General features: G+C 39.6%; 1 protein-coding gene across 4 annotated transcripts in view; it reads right to left on the reverse strand.

Annotated features, from left to right (window-relative positions):
- Window positions 1–19179, reverse strand: part of Myo1d (myosin ID) — a 394397-nt gene that overhangs the window by 263524 nt on the left and 111694 nt on the right. For 3 of the 4 annotated variants that reach the window (XM_045158229.1, XM_045158230.1, XM_045158231.1), the window contains exons 11-13: window positions 11464–11634; window positions 5872–5942; window positions 1932–2006 (exon numbers count right to left, since the gene is read on the reverse strand). In XM_045158229.1, the coding sequence (XP_045014164.1) occupies window positions 1932–2006; window positions 5872–5942; window positions 11464–11634 (317 nt within the window). Of the gene's footprint in view, window positions 1–1931; window positions 2007–2374; window positions 2440–5871; window positions 5943–11463; window positions 11635–19179 lie in introns of those variants that run through there. The other variant, XM_045158232.1, reaches the window with a different exon arrangement.

Here is a 19179-nt window from a genome sequence, read left to right on the forward strand (position 1 = left end):
AAATAAAAATAAACAAATATAGTTTTTTTTAAAAGATCTTGGATTATGGGGATGTATGGACATCATTGGAATTGATAAAAACCATGGGGAATTTTAAAGTTGGATGAATGTATTATATTTTACATCATGTATGGTTATCAGTTTATGGGGGCCAGGGGCAGAATGTGGTGGTTTGATTCAGGTGTCCCCCATAAGCTTAGATGTTCTGAATGCTAGGTTCCCGTCTGATGGAGATTTGGAAATTAATGCCTTCTGGAAGAACTGTATTGTTGGGGGGGCGGGCTTATGAGTGTTATAGTCAGTTTCCCCTTGCCAGTGTTTGGCATACTCTCCTGTTGCTAAGGTCCACCTGATGTTGGCTAGGGGGTGATGTCCACCCTCTACTCATGCCATCATTTTCCCTTGCCATCATGGAGTTTCCCCTCCAGCCTGTAAGCCAAAATAAACCTCTTTTCCCCACAAGCTGCTCTTGGTTGGGTGATTTCTACCAGCAATGTGGACTTGACTGTAACAAGTGGATAATGAAGATGTGGTCCATTTATGCAATAGAGTTTTATTCAATGGTAAAGAAAAAAATGAAATCATGAAATTGACAGGGAAATGGATGGCACTGGAAAGGATTATACTTAGTTAGATAACCCAGGCCCAGAAAGCCAAATGTCACAGGTTCTCTCTCATATGTGGATCCTAGCTACAAATGATTATTGGACTTGTATGTGACTTGGAATAAAACTCAGTAGCAGAGACCAGTAAGCTGGAAAGGGGATATAAGGGAGGGAGGGGGGGACTTAAGAGGATGGTATTGTATATATGTAAGTAGAAGAACAGATTAATGGGGGTGGAAAGGCCTAAGTGAGATCAGGGAAAGAGACTGAGTAAAGGAAAGGTAGGGGTAGAGCTAATCAAAATCTAAGAGGATATAAATAAGTCATATGGAAACCTACTCTTTTGGACAATGGCACACCAAGAAGTCAGACTTTTCCTAGAAAATTTTCAGTGCCAAAATTGGGATATCTTCCAGTGTTGGCCAGGGTGGTCCCTGACAAGCCCCCCCCCCAAAAAAAAACATTATAGACTATTGCTGAGGCTCTTGTTTTCCCACCAGGAATAGATGGTAAGACCCTATTGCTGAAGACTCCACATACTTGGGCTGCCAGGTCATTGAGAAATCCTGCTGGATCTGAGCTGAAAACCTCCTCCATGTAGACCAGCTGACAGAAAGCTGGAGAAAGCTACACTACATGCATTGCATGCAGTTCTATGGGAGAGACAGTGAAAATAAGCAACAGTGGACACTGCAACCCTTAAATTTGGCCAGCTAGCCATGAGCCTAAGGGATATAATGTCTGCTGGTGTCTAGCTAAATGTATATACTATACTCATGAAACTGCCTGGTAAGTACTTCTTGAATGTTCATACCCACATATTAATGCTACTCTCACTTTTGGCTAGAGAACCTTCTCTTTTCAGACAACAGTGACCTTGGGATGATTCAGAAGGCACCACAGTGCTGAGAAGAAGTGACAGAGGAGTGCTCAGCATTGAAATATTCTATCACACCTTCCAAGGCTCAGGATCCATTGCAGAAGAAGTGGCAGAGAGAATGTAAGAGCCAAAATAAGGGTAGGGCTCTTTATAATGTGCTCCTCCAGACATAAAATGGCCTGGATATCTATGACCTCGCAGTGCCTGACACTACCTATGCAAGACCATCATAATAGGACAGAAAAATGATGACATCAAAATAAAAGAGACACTGATCGAGAGGGGGAGGGAATATGATGGAGAGTGGAGTTGCAAAGGGGAAAGTGGGGGGAGGGAATTACCATGGTTCATTGTCTACATGGAAGTTTTCAATAAAAATAATAATCATGTGTAAACACATGCAATATATGTCAAATAGTTCAAGGCAAAGATAGTACCAATCATACCTGTTATACATGAGACGCTTGAAATCTTGAAACAAAGTGTCTTTATTTTTGTCAATAAAACCAATGACGGAATAGCTAATAGAGAGAAAACAGAAAACATTCATTATTCATCTTGAAAGAGCCATATGAGCTTTTCTTTGACAACAGAAAGGCCAGACTGTAACTTTCTGTTATCAAGTATGCAATCAAACATTGAGAAAGCTGAAAGATGTCCACCTAGCTCTGCTAAAGAACATTGAATCTGCCTGCTAAATAGAACAAATTTTGTTTCTCTTCAGAAGGAACGCCATGATCGGTCACATCATTCTGAGTAAGAGCATCATTTTCCACTGTTATTGCTTACCTCAAGAAGATGACTTCAAAATAGGTATCTGTACTTTTAGTCCAGCATTCCTAAGATAAAAGCAAAACAGCAACATACAGGAACTAATTGTCTTGTCCGTGGGGAGATCAAGTGACTTGCCTAAGTATCACTCAGTGTTCATGGTAGGATAAAAGAATCCAAGAACTGCAAAGGATGGTAAGAACTGGATAAGCAGAAGAGAAAAGGCCAGCAGATCACACAGGAAATCAGGCAGAGTGAAGGAATGGAACCAGGCACATGCAGGCAGGGATTTGCAGGGACACAAGCCTACTGTTCATGGTTTGGAGGAAGAGAGAAAGTATTTAAAGTCCAGTTAAGAGGGTAACGAAAAGACACTGGGGCATGGGAACTGTATTGGTGCAGTGATTGGTGAAACCTCGAGGGAAACAACTTCAAACTAGGGTAGACAGTCATTGGGACTCTGGGTAATAAAACAGAGGATAGGAAGTTGAGCAAAAAAGTAACTCTACATGTAGCACTTCTCTATAATTCTGCTCTCTTGCCTGTCTACATTTTCTTCTTTGGTAATCACATCAATAATTTCTAGGTCTCTGATCCTAACCCTTTTCCTTGCATATTTAATTCTGCAAGAAGTCTTTCAAGATAACCTGCCCACAAGTACTTTAAAGTCACCAAACCTGCAATTATTTCCTTGCCTTCCTAACCTAAGTCTTCTTCCTAAAACCTTACTGTTATTTTTGACTGAATTATTGAAATCACTTGACTCAATCTATTGTCAAACCCTCACAACTTGAACTTCAAAGTCCTTAGCATGGCTTTCAAGACTGACTACAATTTGATCTCTACTTTTTTTGGGGGGGCATTTCTAATCTATGTTACGAAAAGAACACACCCCAATCAAAGGAACTTGCTTTTGCCTGAATTTTTTTTTCATCATCCTTCCTACTACTTTTTATAAAAATAATTCCTATGGGCTAAGAAGATAGATCAATTGTTAAAGGTGCTTGCTTGCAAAGCCTGCTGACCCAGGTTCAATGCCCCAGTACCCATGTAAAGCCAGATGTACAAAGGCAAAAGCACTATTTGCAATGGCAAGAGGCCCTGGCATAGCCCCCCTTTATTTTCTTTTTGCTAACAAATAAGTACATCAAAACATTTCAAAACACCTAATTATTAGCATCCAAAGATTGACATCAGCCTCCCTGGGTTTACCACACCTAAAAATATTATATTGCTTTCCTTTTCTGACTTTCTACAATACTTGCTTTTATTTATATGCCAATTTCTTTAAACCATCCTTCATTGTATTATATGTATGGATATGTATATATTTATATTTGCTAAAATATAAACATAACCACATATATATGTGTGTGTGTATCTTACACAGGAAGCTTCTTGTGCTCAGGGACCATACTGTATAAATGATGATACACACAGAAGATAATAACTAAAAAATCTAGAAAAAGATTGAAGGGCTAAAGGAAAGAGGAATTTTGAGGCAATGAATACCAACAGAGTTCTAGACTGGGAGATTAGAAACATTTACTGTCTCTGTTCTTCCATAAACTTGGCATGTGGGCCTGAGTAAGAATTCTCATTCCATTGAAGTTTCTTCCTGTATAAAACAGAGAGGTAGATTTGAGGATCAAAGGGCTCTGGCCAACTCTGTATGCAACTCTGGTTGTCAGGCAATCGGTAAGTGGGGCTTGGATTTTCAGTGGGAGGTATATATATATGGTACTGGGTCTTTTCCCTCCAAGACTCTGGAACCTGGGATCCAGACCAAAGAAGTGGAAGATGATGCCATTCTTGCATTGATGGCTAGTTTGACAGATAGGGTTATAATTTTGAGTTGTATTCTTTTATCATTCTTGGTTTTAATTTAACCAGAAAAAGCTATTAAAATTTCTTTGAATGTCTGTTTAGCATTTATAGAGATCTTTGTTTTTCTTGTTTAATTTTTCTGTAATGGGTTGCACAAGAGACTTCCTAACAAAAACTAAGAAAAGGGGTAGTAAGTTTATTAAATACTACAGCAAAGAGCAGTATTTAATAAAGAGTGAATGAAGGAAAGAAATAACAGTAGGTTGAAAAATGACCATAACAAAAGAAATCCCCTTCGGATCCCCTGGAACCTGGGCATGCTGCCTTCTATGGTAAAAGCTACCATGTTCAGGATCTTGAAAGATGGAGTTTACTCTACAGAAATTAGGGGAGGGGAGTATGGAAACATCTTCACAGGAGTTCTTTCAAGATGGAGGCAGGGGAGATTTAACACAGACATACACAAGAGGAGGACACAACTGTCATAGAGGCAGAAATGCAAGATATGGCCATAGGCCACGAGTGCCTATAGCCCTCAAACTGGAAAAATGGAGATTCCCCTTGAGAGAAGTTTCTAGAAAAGTGGTAGCAGTGTCATTATCTTGACTTTGAACCTCTTGCATCCTGAAATGTGAAAGTATGTTTCTGGTGGGTTTTTTGCTTTGCTTTTAGTGTTGGGATGCCATCCATGGCCTCACCAGTGTTAGGCAAGCACCCTAACTCTAAGCTACATTCTCAGCCCATGTTTCTATTGTTTAAAGGTGCTTATTTATGATAGTTTGCTATATGAGAACCTGGAACCAACCTAATATATCCAGGCACTTACACTTTCATACCAATTTCTGATCTTTTTTTTTTTTGTCATTGTTATTTGGTTTTTAACATGTTTTATTTATTTGAGAGAGAGTGAAACAAAGTGTGTGGGTATACCAGTGCTTAATGCCATTGCAAACAAACACCAGACATATGTACCATGTTATGCATCTGGCTTTATGTGGGTACTAGGGAACTGAACCAGGCCTGCAGGCTTACAAGGAAGTATCTTTAATTGTTGAGTCATTTCCCAAGCCCTTTTATACCAATTTCTATTTTTCCTGTAATATAATAAAAATATACTTGTAAAAATTCACTATTTTAAATAATATCTGAAAAGTCAAATAGCAAAACTGATTTTGCTTATGTAGTTACACAGCTATTCGTAGTTCTACACACCCTGGGGGGTCCTTCAGTTTCTTCTACTTGCAATACCATCTCTTCTCTTCCTCCTATCTTCCTAATTCACTTTGCTAGGTAACTGAACTTAGACATCTTTTCTTCCAGCAAAACTTCTCTATATTCCTCCTCAAACTGGGTTAATTCCTCTTCCTCACTGCTTTTATAATGCTTTCTATTCCACTTCAGCTATTTCTTTTTTCCATGTAATGACTTAGATATATCTACTTGTAACCTCGACTAAACTACTGGCTTCTTGTGAGGAGGACCATCTTACCCATCTTTCTACCTTTGATTCTAACGTGTCTCCAAGGTATACTGATCCACTGTTTTTTACTGAGTTCCAACCATGCCAGCAGGTACACAAAATGTGTTCAACAAATGCTTCAAACACAAAGAAAGAAGAAATGAAGCTATGCTATATTTTTCAAATGAAGAGAATCAAACATACTGACCTACAAAATGACCCAAAATCACAAATGGAAAGAAAAACAACTGACAGCTTCCCAGCTGCATTTTGTGTGTGAGGCTGCATGCAAATCATCATGCAGGCACCACAGTAAGAAAGATACTTACATTACATCGCCTGCATAATGCCGAATCCGAAAATCACGATCAAATTCCAGGATTTTGTCTGAGGCACAAGTCTAAGAGATCAAGGAGAAGATTATTTTGAAGACATACTTCAACTTTCCTAAAAGTATATTCCAACATAACTTAATGTTGCAGCCATGACATCACAAATGAAATTACATTCTGTGGGACTTTGTTTAAATATATGATTGACAAAGAAAAGACATCACCAGAGACCCATACAGCTGCCTCTCTTTGCTGGCTACTCTCACAGCTAATGTGGCCAAGTGGCCAGGTTCTGGATCATGGAAGTGAAGTGTGGCTACGCCACAGCCAACCTGCAAAGAGGTAGATGATTTCTGTTTAGATGGACACAGAGGAAGCTAGTTCTTATGGATGGACTAGCAGATAGTGGCAGAAATGTAGGTTTAAGAAACAGAGAAGCTAGGCATGGTGGCACATGCCTTTAATCCCAGCACTCGGGAGGCAGAGGTAGGAGGATTGCCGTGAGTTTGAGGCCACCGAGACTCCATAGTGAATTCCAGGTCAGCCTGGACTAGAGTGAGACCCTATCTTAACAAAATAATAATAATAAGAAGAAGAAATAAAAAAAAGAAAGAAAGAAAAGAAACAGAGAGGTACTATCTTTTGAACTTCAATCTAAACTACTATCTTCACATAGTCCAGCTTATCCTCACTGGGGAGAACACACTGAAGGCTTACTATCTGCAAGTTACACACAATCTCACATAGTCCTCGTAACCTACTCTTACAGTATTACAAGGTCTCTTCTACACACATGGAAACTGAGGTTCAGTGAGGATGGGCAACTGGCACTCTTACTTTGTTAGTAAGTGGAGGCTCAGGAAAGGTCTCATGAAAGAGAGTGTAACATCTGTGTTTTCCATGCAAGGCAGGCAAGTCCATTTGGCTTGAACTCTGCACGTACTCTTTTCCTAAGAATCGGTTAGTAGAGTCTATTAATTTTACACCGGTTAGTAAAGCCCCTCACCTGCTTCAAGCTGCGTGTATACTTCACTTTAAATAGTGGACTGTTACTCCCCTTACTAACTCCTTGATAAAGCCTTGTTTCTATTCAAATATGTTCTGAGATATAGCTGAGAAATGGGGGTCTGGCCTAGCTTGAACTGGTTTTGGATACATACTCAGTAAAGCAAACTGTGCCCTCAATGAACCTTTAGGAAGAATCCCCTATTTACTATTTATGCCTATGCATAATTGGTTACACACACACACACACACACACACACACACACACACACACACACACACAGTTAAAATCAGATGCATCATAGGAAAGGGCATGCGAGGTAGAGAAAAGCTTATATAACCCAAGTCTGTCATTTAAAACAACTACCCAAACTCTATACCCCTTAGTAACTAGTTCTTCCTTCTAGACCCCATAAAAAGAAGACCTTAAACACAGCCTGTTGCTCTTAGGCAATCTCAATGAGCCTGTTGCTGCCTTATAGTGTAACTCCTGGCTTTTGTACTTCTGCTTTATCCCCTTTCTTTAAAAAATAATTGCATGCATACACATTTGTATATATGTATATGTGTGTATATGTGTTTGTGTGTGTTGAGTGTATGTGTGCACAAGCCGCAACTCATGTGTGAAGGTCAGAGGACAACTTTTTGGTCCATTCTTGCTGGTCCACCTATTTGAGGCAGGGCTCCTCACATTCTGCTCTTCTTTTTACTGCATTTGCTAAGGGATCCTAGAAAACTTTCCTGTCTCTGCTTCCTACCTCATCATCAAAGTGCTGAGATTAAAGAAGGCCACCACAGTTTCTGGCTTTTTTTGTGGGGTCTGAAGATCAAAATTGGGTACTCAGGGCTGGAGAGATGGCTTAGCGGTTAAGCGCTTGCCTGTGAAGCCTAAGGATCCCAGTTCGAGGCTCAGTTCTCCAGGTCCCACGTTAGCCAGATGCACAAGGGGGCGCACGTGTCTGGAGTTCGTTTGCAGAGGCTGGAAGCCCTGGCGCGCCTATTCTCTCTCTCTCCCTCTATCTGTCTTTCTCTCTGTGTCTGTTGCTCTCAAATAAATAAATAAATAATTAAAAAAAATTGGGTACTCATACTTGAGCAGCAACCACTTTATATATACTGGGCCATCTCTCCAACCCTTGCTTTATCCTTTAATAAAAGTTATTGGTGCTTTGCTATCTGTGTGAACTTCTTCAATTCTTTGAATAAGTTGCCCAGAACTGAGAAACACCAGTCAGAGATCACCAGTAATACATACACAGTGGCTTGGCTCATATGTTTGCTGAACTGGATTATAGTTTAGGTGCTCTTCACAGACAATCGACTTTGCATACCTCTGTCTCACTTTCAGTGAAGGGAATACTTTATAGGAAGGTGGGTTTTATATAGCCCTGAGGGTCTGTATGACTCTCCAATCCTCCCTGTTACAGTAGCACCCACATGCCTTTGCTCTGTAAAGGATCACTGGGCATTGGGTAGGCTCTAAGGCAAATATACGAACCAACACACAACTGAGCGCAGTTATACACAGTAGCACACAATCCTAGGGCAGTGGACTCCAGATGCTAAAGGGATGATAAGCCTATTAATTTCACAAATGAATAATTGTAGAAAACTGGAGGTTCACGTTGTCTTCTTTAGTAATTTATGTCAGACAGTTGCTTGAGGATTAAATGAACTACAGAGACCAAAACATCTAATATATAGAGGCATCCCCAAAATTCAACATTCCCTTCTTTCTTACTAAGCCCTTTCCAAAACCCATTAATTTATAAAATCCTTAAAAGAAAAGGACTCAAATAATAGGTCATTCTTATATTTGGATATAATGCATAGTTTTGAATGTCCTCAAAACAACAACTTTTAGATTTGTGTCTTTAATTTTTTGTAAGGGTATATAACATTGAAAGCTTTTTAATTTTTAAAAAAATATTTATTTATTTGAGAAAGACAGGCAGTGATAGAGAATGAGTGCACCAGGGCCTCTAACCACTGCAAACAAACTCCGTACACATGCACCACCTTGTGTATCTGGCTTTACATGGGGAAATCAAACCTGGTTCCTTTGGTTTTGTGGGCAAGTGCCTTAAATGCTAAGGTACCTCTCCAGCCCGAGCCATATGATTTCTAAAATTCTTTTAAAATATTTATTTATTTAAGACAGAGAGAGGGAGGGAGGGAGAGAGGGAAAAAGAGAGGGAGGGAGGGAGGGAGAGAGGGAGAGAATACGGGCACACAATGGCCTCTAGCCACTGCAAATGAACTCCAGACGCATGTACCACCATGTGCATCTGGCTTACGTGAGACCTGGAGAATTGAACCTGGGTCCTTAGGCTTCGCAGGCATGCACCTTAACTGCTAAGCCATCTCTCCAGCCTGAAAGCTTTTTATTATTAAGTATTTATGGTTTACTAAATCATATGATTGCCTCTCCAAGGTAAATTTAATACATAAAGAAGAGATTAACCCCCAACTATCTGTTACAAGTCAGAAATCTTTTAATAAGCAGTTAAGTCTAAATGATCAGTAAGCAATAGCAAATGATGATACCTGACTTAACATATGGGCTAATTACATTATTTAACAAAAAGGATAACAGTGATTAAAATATCCTGATAGCTTGGTTAACTTCTTTCTTTCCTTCATTAAGCAAAAACATCCTTTAAAAGGGCTGGGGAGATACCTCAGTGGTTAAAGGCATTTGGTTGCAAAGCCTGCAAGCTTGGGTTCAATTCCCTAGCACCCAAGTAAAGCCAGATGCAATCCAAAGCTTTCAGTTGCTGTGGCAGGAGACCCTGTCTCAGAAATGGAGGACGGATAACTTGAGGTTGCACTCTAACTTCCAGATATATGCTGTGGGATATGCATGCATGTACACACAAACACACACACACACACACAGATACATAAAATTGGAAACAAAAAACTAAGTATCATCATCTTAGTACTTGTCAAAAATGTTAGGAGAGAAAGAAAACAAAAGAACTACCTGGTCTGGGAGTTTGGAAACTAGGATATACACTATAAAAGAAAGAATGAGAAGAAAAACACATCCTCAGGGAAATTACTGTTCAGCATTTTCTATCAAATCAGAGCCAGTGCTTAAACATAATAAGATCAATTGCTTCAGAATGAGATTATAGCCTAGTGGGGTGGCATGCACTTGGAGTACTACTACTTGAGAGGTGGAGAATCACTTGAGCCCAGGAATTTGAGGTTAGCCTAGGCAACATAGCAAGACCCCCCATTTCAAAATATTTGCTTGACACAGTTATTTAATTCAGTTATGTTAATGGCCAAGGTGAAATAGATCACAAAGAGGTAGATTTCACTTACAGTTTGAAGCTCAGAGTTACCTGTTTAAATAATGATTTAAATAAAATTTATTTGGCATGATTGTGGCCAGTTCAACCTTACAAACACTGCCTTGGGAAGGCACAATTGTGGGTGAGTCTCCCAAATCTGCGCTGTGATTACAAAGGGCATTTGTAAAGTAGTCCTCACAGACAGCAATGTGCCTGTATCCATGTGCCATCTTTAAATGCATCACTGTACTCACTAATTTGTCCCCAGCACCAAGAGACAATAATTATTAGGTATTTGGGGGACAGATGGGGAATGAGTAAAGAAATACCTTTAACACCTAACATTGAAGGTCAGTCTATAGTATCTGAAGGCAACTTGCAACCCCTCAAAAAAACACTGACCTGAAATCAGTATCAGTCAGTAATCAATTTCACAATGATATACTCCTCATCTAGTGAATTGTGGGATTTCCCTCATCTGATTGTATAATTTTACAGGAGACCAAATAAGAAAGTAGATTTTTATGAATCAGTAGAGAATTGCTGCTACCAAGAAGGAAAGGAACAGGACCTGTTTTCTTTGCGACTTCTGGCTACTGGAAAAGTGTGCATTTGTGGGGAAGATTAAAACAATGATGGGGTATCTCTTTTCAACAAATGAATGAAAACCATATGACACACAATGCTCAGTACAAAGGTCTGATAACCACAACTGCCATCTATTGCTACACACATGTGATTCGTTTATAACATTTTTCAATTGTGAAAAATGGAGAGTAGAAAGGATACTCAATGCACTGAAGGCAGGTGTTTTTCTGTAACTGCCAAAATTACAGCTAGAATTTTTGTTTTCAAGAAAGTCAGAGTCTAAAGAACCAAGGCAGAGCACACATCACATTTTGTATATGAGGGTTACAGTAAAAAGTCAAGGACAAAAGCAGTTCTCCGTGCCAGAATTATCACATGTAGGCATAAAATTCTAGCACATGAACGAGGACTCTGCACCTATTGGTTATAAATGACATCATGCCTTCTAAAGAGTCATGGTCATTTTTTCTACTTTTAGCAATTTGATGGTCTGAAGCGCCCTCTCCTGGATACTATGATTTTGACCAATCTTCACATCCTATAAATCAGTAAAATTTATCCACTGTAATTGATCATATACTGGATGTTTATGACTTTTTCCTTATTTGAGTGCACATTATTCTAATACAAAATAACTGTCAGACAATGAGCAAAACATTACATATCAAGATGAAAAGGAGGTCTCATTCATTACCTTTCGACTGGAAAAATGACCATGTTTGCCCAATTTACTGTTCAGGGCTTCGAGGAACATTCCATCGGTGACCTTGCCAACATTCATGCAAGCGTCATCTAGAATTGCAATGATGCCTTTATGCTGCTGTTCAACAAGATCCACAATGATCTGGTTGTTGAAGTAATCGATCTGCAAGATACAGCAACGAGGCAATTTTCATGAGAACAGGGACCAGGATGGGTAAGATGGGTGTCTCCTTTTGCTTCAAATACGTAGACAGCATTAGTGAGGTCTAGCACTAAACAAGTATGCATTCCAACAGAGATTTTAGTTTTAATTTATTTATTAATCGTATCATGAAACACTTTATCAAAGATAACTATGGTGCCGGGCGTGGTGGCGCACGCCTTTAATCCCAGCACTTGGGAGGCAGAGGTAGGAGGATTGCCGTGAGTTCAAGGCCACCCTGAGACTCCATAGTGAATTCCAGGTCAGCCTGGGCTACAGTGAGACCCTACCTCAGAAAACCAAAGATAACTATGGCCCAAGGCTAAAACTATAAGGTAGAGAATATTGCTTCACTCACTAATTCTTACTTTAATTCTCTTGTCATATTCCAACCCTTCATATTCTCAATGTCACAAAATATTTGCCATTAACCATAAGACAGTTTCTACTAAGTGCCAACCAATAACCTGAAAGTATGATTTGATATGCTATTTGATAACAAAGTCAAAGTACTACACGAAACTTGCAGCTCTACTTATATGACCTTCAGTGGCCAAGATGTGAAAGAGAATTTCCTCTAGTTTTCAAAGGTTAGAAAGCATATGGATCTAACAGTGTGTTAATGCTTTTCTGGAGGTAGAGGTTTAAAAATTAATTCTGATCCGGGCGTGGTGGCACATGCCTTTAATCCCAGCACTTGAGAGGCAGAGGTAAGAAGATCACTATGAGTTCAAGGCAACCCTGAGACTACATAGTGAATTCTAGGTCAGCCTGGACTAGAGTGAGACCTTACTTCAAAAACAAAAAAAAAAAAAAAATTAACTCTGAGATATAAATATCTCTATAATATAATCTGTTCACTTGCTTTACAAGTGAATAAAGTTATAAACAACTTTAAGACTTTGAGCATCCTCAATATATACAGAAATTCTCTACTCCCCTTCTCTGTTCTGATGGCCTATATACAAAGGACACACACTTGAGCAAGCTGTGCATCACAAAGAGGGGCAGCTTACTATCAAACACTTCATCTTATGTGCTGTATATCCCATCTTGGCATCTAAACTGAGCACTGCTTCCATTATCTCCTATAAGGTCTACACTAAAGGACACTGCGGTGTCTCATGCTTTAAAACTATGAGCTTACCCCAGTTATTTGTCAGTGGCTTTCAGCTCCGTATCTAGTCTTCCCTATTTTCTTCTAAATCTTATGAGCTGGAAGCCTGCAAACTGGGTTTTGCTTTAACCTTATTTCCTATGCTTTTATGGTTTTCCAAATAATTAATTCTAAACTGGAGTGGTTTTTGTCCCTGGGGACATGTGGCAAAATGTCAGGAGACATTTCTGGTTGTCATGACAAGAGGAATGCTACAGATGTCCAGTGGATAAAGGCCAGGGATGCTTCAAAGCACTTCCAATACACAGGCCATCCCCACAGCCAAGAATCATCCAGTCTACAACACTTACTTCAGTGGTAATGGAGTGGGGAACACTGCTCTAAACATTTATGTGTACTGTGGGTAACTATTACATTTCTAGTTCTGGAGGAAACTTATTTCCATCTTTGAAAATATATCCTAAAAATACTCAAAATATTGCAACTTTGTAGCTAATATTTAAAAAATTGGGATCAAACTGATTAAGGTTTTGTTCTGGGGACAAATAATTAACCTTAAAATTCAACTTTATAGATGGGCATGGTGGCACGCATCTTTAATCCCAGCACTCGGAAGGCAGAGGTAGGAGGATCTTCATGAGTTCTGAGAGTACATAGTGAATTCCAGGTCAGCCTGGGCTATAGGGAGACCTTACCTCGAAAAACAAACAACAACAACAACAAAATCCAGTTTTATTCTGACAAGCTACTGGTCTTTCAAATTATTCCAGTAACTCCTGGTTTTTAAGTTTAATCCTTTCAAACACTGACTAAGCAGTGGTTTCCAAACCAGGTTCCCCTAACAACTAGTGTTCCATCCTAGGGGTATGGGGAGTGCGCTTCACATTCCCACTCCATTTACAAAAGCTTTGTGCAAAAGCATTATGATTTTATGATTAAATTTGCTATAGAAATCCAAGCTTCAGCTATATTGTGTGTATATAAAACATACAATGTATACAATACATTCTTAGAAAACTTCAGATAAGTCAGTGTATCACGTTTTAATTCTATCAGAGCTCACTTGAATGTCAGGTTCTCAATAGTTAAACTGATTTACATACTATAGTATCTGTCGTAGACAGCTTCAGGTCGCTGGGATGAACTTCCAAATGAGGCATAGTTATGGAGGATGGGATATTTATTGAAGTTTGTAGATCCAGGGCAAGTTCCATAATGGCAGAAGAAGCTGGCCTGCTTTCATAGGTCCAAACAGAGAAAGCCAACACCACCAGAAAACAAGCATGCACACTTCAGGAACTCCAGGCTGAACACTGCATATCTTAGGCTGGAATTCAGATCCGCCTTAGGCTGCACCCTAAGATCTACACACAGCTATACCTCCTCCAGCTAGGAGACTGAAGATCTAAATTACAATCTTTAATAAAATCCTGAATATATTGGGAGCCATCTATTTAAACTACCACAGTATCAAAAAACATGAGAAGTAAATAAATCAGAGGGACAAACAGATATTTAAATTCCTGACACACAGGCCATGACACAGGTTGTAGGGAAAAAACTGATCCTGCACCCAGTCAAATTGCCATCAGGTGGGGACCTAGCATTCATAACACCTAAGTTTATGGGGGACATCTGAATCAAACCACCACATCATGCAAAGCCAGATGCACAAAGGGGCACATGTCTCTGGAGTTCAGTTGCAGTGGGTAGAAACCATGGCATGCCCATTCTTTCTCTCCCTCCCTCTCCCTCCTTTCTTCCCCCTTCCCTGCTTGCAAATAATAATAATAAAAAATTTCAAATATTATACAGGGGAGAAAGAGGGAGTTGAGGTGAATGGGGGATAGACACTATACACCTAATCATGCAAAAGCCTTCTTTGGATCCAATCAAGCAAGCACTGACGGATAGCCCATGCTATTAAGGAGTGTTCATTAATTTCTGAGATGGGATGAATAGTACTGTGCTGAGGCAGAACAGAACTGCAGGGAAAATTATGGGGCCATGAGAAGGAAGAGGAAGCCTTCATTGCAGACTCTGGTTGGAGCTTCTTGCCAGCTGAGAATCAGGAATTCCAGTACAATCAGTGACAGTTGCTTAAAGCCTTTCTCCTTCATAGCTGGAAACCCACTATTTTCTAAGAATCTCACCAGAAACATCATTTGCAATAAAAATCCATGTCCCAAACCCTGCACAGCCTAGTAGCTCCTGTTTTTATTTTACTAGATTGTAATCCCACCTGTGGTAGTTTGAATAGATAGCCCCCAATATATTCAGTGTTTTATTACTTTGTAGTTTGCATCTGCAGCGCCTGGCTGCAGGCAGTGTCACTGAGCAGAACTTAAGGTGTGGTGGGGGGCTTGAGATTTCAATCTAAAGATATGCAAAGTGTGCCTAGCTGGAGTTCCTGAAGTGTGTGGTGCTTTGTGGCCTTTGGCTGGTGCTTCTCTCTCAGCTTGGTTCTGTGAAGGCAGGCCAGCTTCTTCTGCCATTATGGAACTTCTCCTGGATCTGAAATCTTCAATAAATAAATCCTTTCATCCATAACTGTGCCTGGTCTGGAAGTTTACCTCAGCAACCTGAAGCTGTCTGCTACACCACCTAAGACACCTCCAAAGCTACTCCATAATCTCAGTTATTGAAGAGAACAGAGGTAGAGGAAGGAAAGGTCCCCTATAAACACACTGAGCAGTTAAATTTCCCCAAACTTCCAAAATCCTACTCCAAATCCAAAGTCACTACTAGGACACAAATTGTGACTCTTACAGAACCCCACACCCATGTTCTGGGGTATGTCTTACTTTCTGTCTGAGTGCATCTCTTTCTTTAAATCCTTGTGCTAAAAAACCTATGTTAAAATATCTTTAGCAAATTCCAATTCTGCTTCATACTGCATCCTCCTGGAATTTTTCCTGTATTGAAGCCAGGAATACTGGGTTTGCCTGACTCGAAGTCCTTAAACTATTAAGGAAACTCTTTGGGTTGCTGAGGGTGACAGTGTGGAGAAGTGACTGTCCCTCCACCACGGACAGTTATAGTTTTTGTAAGATTGTTAGTTTTTTAGAGAGATACACTGAATAACTAGATGAAAGAATGAAATGTCTGAGATTTACTTCAATATAACCTGGAGACAAGTGGGCATGGCAAGATGATATCAAGAAAGCAACCTTGTGTAAGCCACACAGAGTTTATAATACTTCTTATGTAGGTCTGAAACACTCCATAACGAAATACTCTGTGCATCCCGGTGTAAATGGTATGTGTACATGTGTGTATGCATGCTCATATGCATGTATGTGCATGTGAGAACATGTATGTGAGTGCATGTGGAGGCCAGAGGTTAATTTCAGGTATCTTTGTCCATTTTATTTGCATGTGCTCTCCCTCCCCCAGCCTCTATGCTAGGGATGGAACCCAGGACCTTACACATACTTAGCAAGAGTTCTACCATTGAACCACAACCTCTGGCCTCTCCACCTTATTCTCTGAAATGAGTCTCTCCCTGAATCTACAGCTCACTGATTCAGCTAGACTAGCTAGCCATTGAGCCCTATGGATTTCTTGTCTCCACCTCCTCAACACCTGAGTGCAGACATGCACCACTATGTGCCTGGCATTTTACATGGGTACTGGGGATCCAAACACAGGTTTTCATGCCTGCATAGCAAGCACTTTATCTACTCTATCCCCAATAAGATATATTTTTTTAACCATTACTATGCTTAGAAGTTTGGTGTTTTAAAGGAAATACTTAGAATAAAGGTTCTGATTTTGGTGGGAATTGGCATACAGTCACTGTTACCTAGGAGTCAGTGTTCTCCCTCTAGGACATATATTTCTTGGTTCATTTAACCTTTCAAGTAATTTTTGCACCTTTAGAGTCATTAGTCTTTTTTCAGATATTTGGAACAATCTATTACAATTGCTACCCTTCTTTTTCTCAATCATGCCTGTAGAATTTGATATTCTGATTGTTAAAGGATGTGTGTGTGTGTGTGTGTGTGTGTGTGTGTGTGTGTGTTTTTCAGACAGTATCTTACTCTGGCCCAGGCTCATCTTCAGCTTGTAATATTCCTTCCTTAGCTTTTGGAGTGCTGAGATTATAAGGAAGTGCCATCACATCAGCTTTAAAGTGTTTTGTTGTTTGTTTGTTTTGTTTTTTTTTTTTAATTTTTATTTATTTGAGAACGACAGACACAGAGAGAAAGACAGATAGAGGGGGAGAGAGAGAATGGGCGTGCCAGGGCTTCCAGCCTCTGCAAACGAACTCCAGATGCGTGCGCCCCCTTGTGCATCTGGATAACATGGGACCTGGGGAACCGAGCCTCGAACCGGGGTCCTTAGGCTTCAAAGGCAAGCGCTTAACCGCTAAGCCAGCTCTCCAGCCCCTGTTTGTTTGTTTTTTATCAGCTCCTCTCAATCATGTCTGAATAACAAGTTTTGTAAAATTAGCATTTTTTAAAAAAATCTAATCTTTACTTCCTCCATGATGGCTAGCTTTCACAGTACCAGAAGGTGCTATGCAGGCTGGTGGGGGACAAAGTTACCAACAGTTTTACCTAGCAGTGGACCTGCATGCTACACAATTGACCAGCCAGGCAAACTGTGCCCAGTACCATAATAGTGGCACAACTGTTATGAAGGTCAACAACTGCCTTCTGATTGGATTTGAGGCTTGCTTCATGAGAGAGAATTCATACCTGATATGGAAAACCTAGTCAAAAACTTGTTGCTGGGGAGATCATAGGTCCTAAGAGGGAAGCTACTACTGTTATTTGGCTAAATGGAGATGTTGTATCTATGAAACTATTTTCTTAATATCTATATTTATGATGACAGACTAGTGTTGCTCTCAGCTACAGTCTGAGAAGTTTCTTTTGCAGTAAGCAATGACTATTAGGGAGACTCAAAACTCATCTAAGTGCTAAGGACAAGTGAATGGTGAGTTTTGGTACTAGACAGGACATCTATATTACCTCCATAAGTTTACAGGAACATTGTGGAAGAGGTGGCAAAAGGAATCTAAGAGTCAGAGGATAAGAAAGTGCTGTAGAATGCTGTCCTCCAGATATAATATAGCTATTGTATTCATAAGCCCATAATAGCTATTGTTAACCTTCATGAGACTGGCACAAAATTGAGCCTATCAACATCTCATCATGGATCACAGAGAAGATTCTATATGACCCCCACACCTCCCAGAGGAGCTACTGGCAGTTAACAGTTGCTGAGGGAGGAGGAAACATTTTCTTCAGTGGTAAATTGGCCATGCCACAGTAAATAATCTCCCTCTCATGCTCATGAGAGCAACCCTAATCAGACTCAGTGAGTCTAGTGCGTCTCTCTATCTCTCTGTGCCCCACCTCTCTCACTTTCTCACACACACAGACATTACAAGAGAAATGGGACAAGTTGGGAAGGAGTTTAGTAGGAAGACAAAGAGAAGGTAATATAAGTTAAATATGATGAAAAGAAATTGTTTACATGTATAAAATTGTCTAGCATATTAAAAAGTTAAAATCTAAACTTTAGCTTTACTGTATATTAAAAAGAAGATTCATTCTTAGAAAGCTTCACATATAATTAACTGAATTATAGTTTAACTGTGCTGTGAGCATTCACTGTTTAACTGACTGGTTTATTTTAAATATGTAAAATTTATGTGACTATACTTCAGTGAAATTATTATGACATTCTAATATTTAACACATGATGGAAGGCAAAAATACAACTTGAAGCATGAATGCTATTTATTATTCTATCTTTTTTATTCTTAATGAGCAGAAACAAAAATAGGAAGGAATATAAGAAATAATTTAAATATGGTATTTCAAATAGCTTTTAACTACTACTATGCTGGATATTAAAAAATATTGTTTTTATTTTTATTGCCTGGCAAGAGAATAAACAGTTTCATATACTCGGAAATCTGAAGCTGACTGTGGTGGTACACGCCTGTAATCCCAGCACTCAGGAGGTAGAGGCAGGAGGAACAAGGAGCATGTTCTAGGCCATCCTACGCTACATAAGACCCTGTCTTTAGCAATTTAAAGAATCATTAGAAACTTAAATAAACTCAGTTTTTGCAAGTTCATTCTCAAAATTTTAAAAATGCTAATTTATAAGAAAAATTATTATTATCTTCTTCATCAAGCGCAGGATGTCTGATGAGAGGGAATAAGAAGAGCAAACCAGTCAAAACTTTCAGCTGTGATCTGTGGGGTATGAACATTGGATCAGTGATACTCTCCTGCTATATTTCATCAGGCAAGTTTGCTTCCTACAATCATAAAAGTTCACTAGGAGCCACAAGAAGAGAAGCGGTAACACGGGAAAGAACTTGGAGGTGAAAACTAATACAGGTGCTCTAATGCACAGGTTTCAGA

This window comes from Jaculus jaculus, chromosome 9 (assembly GCF_020740685.1).
Source record: "Jaculus jaculus isolate mJacJac1 chromosome 9, mJacJac1.mat.Y.cur, whole genome shotgun sequence".
NCBI lineage: Eukaryota > Metazoa > Chordata > Mammalia > Rodentia > Dipodidae > Jaculus > Jaculus jaculus.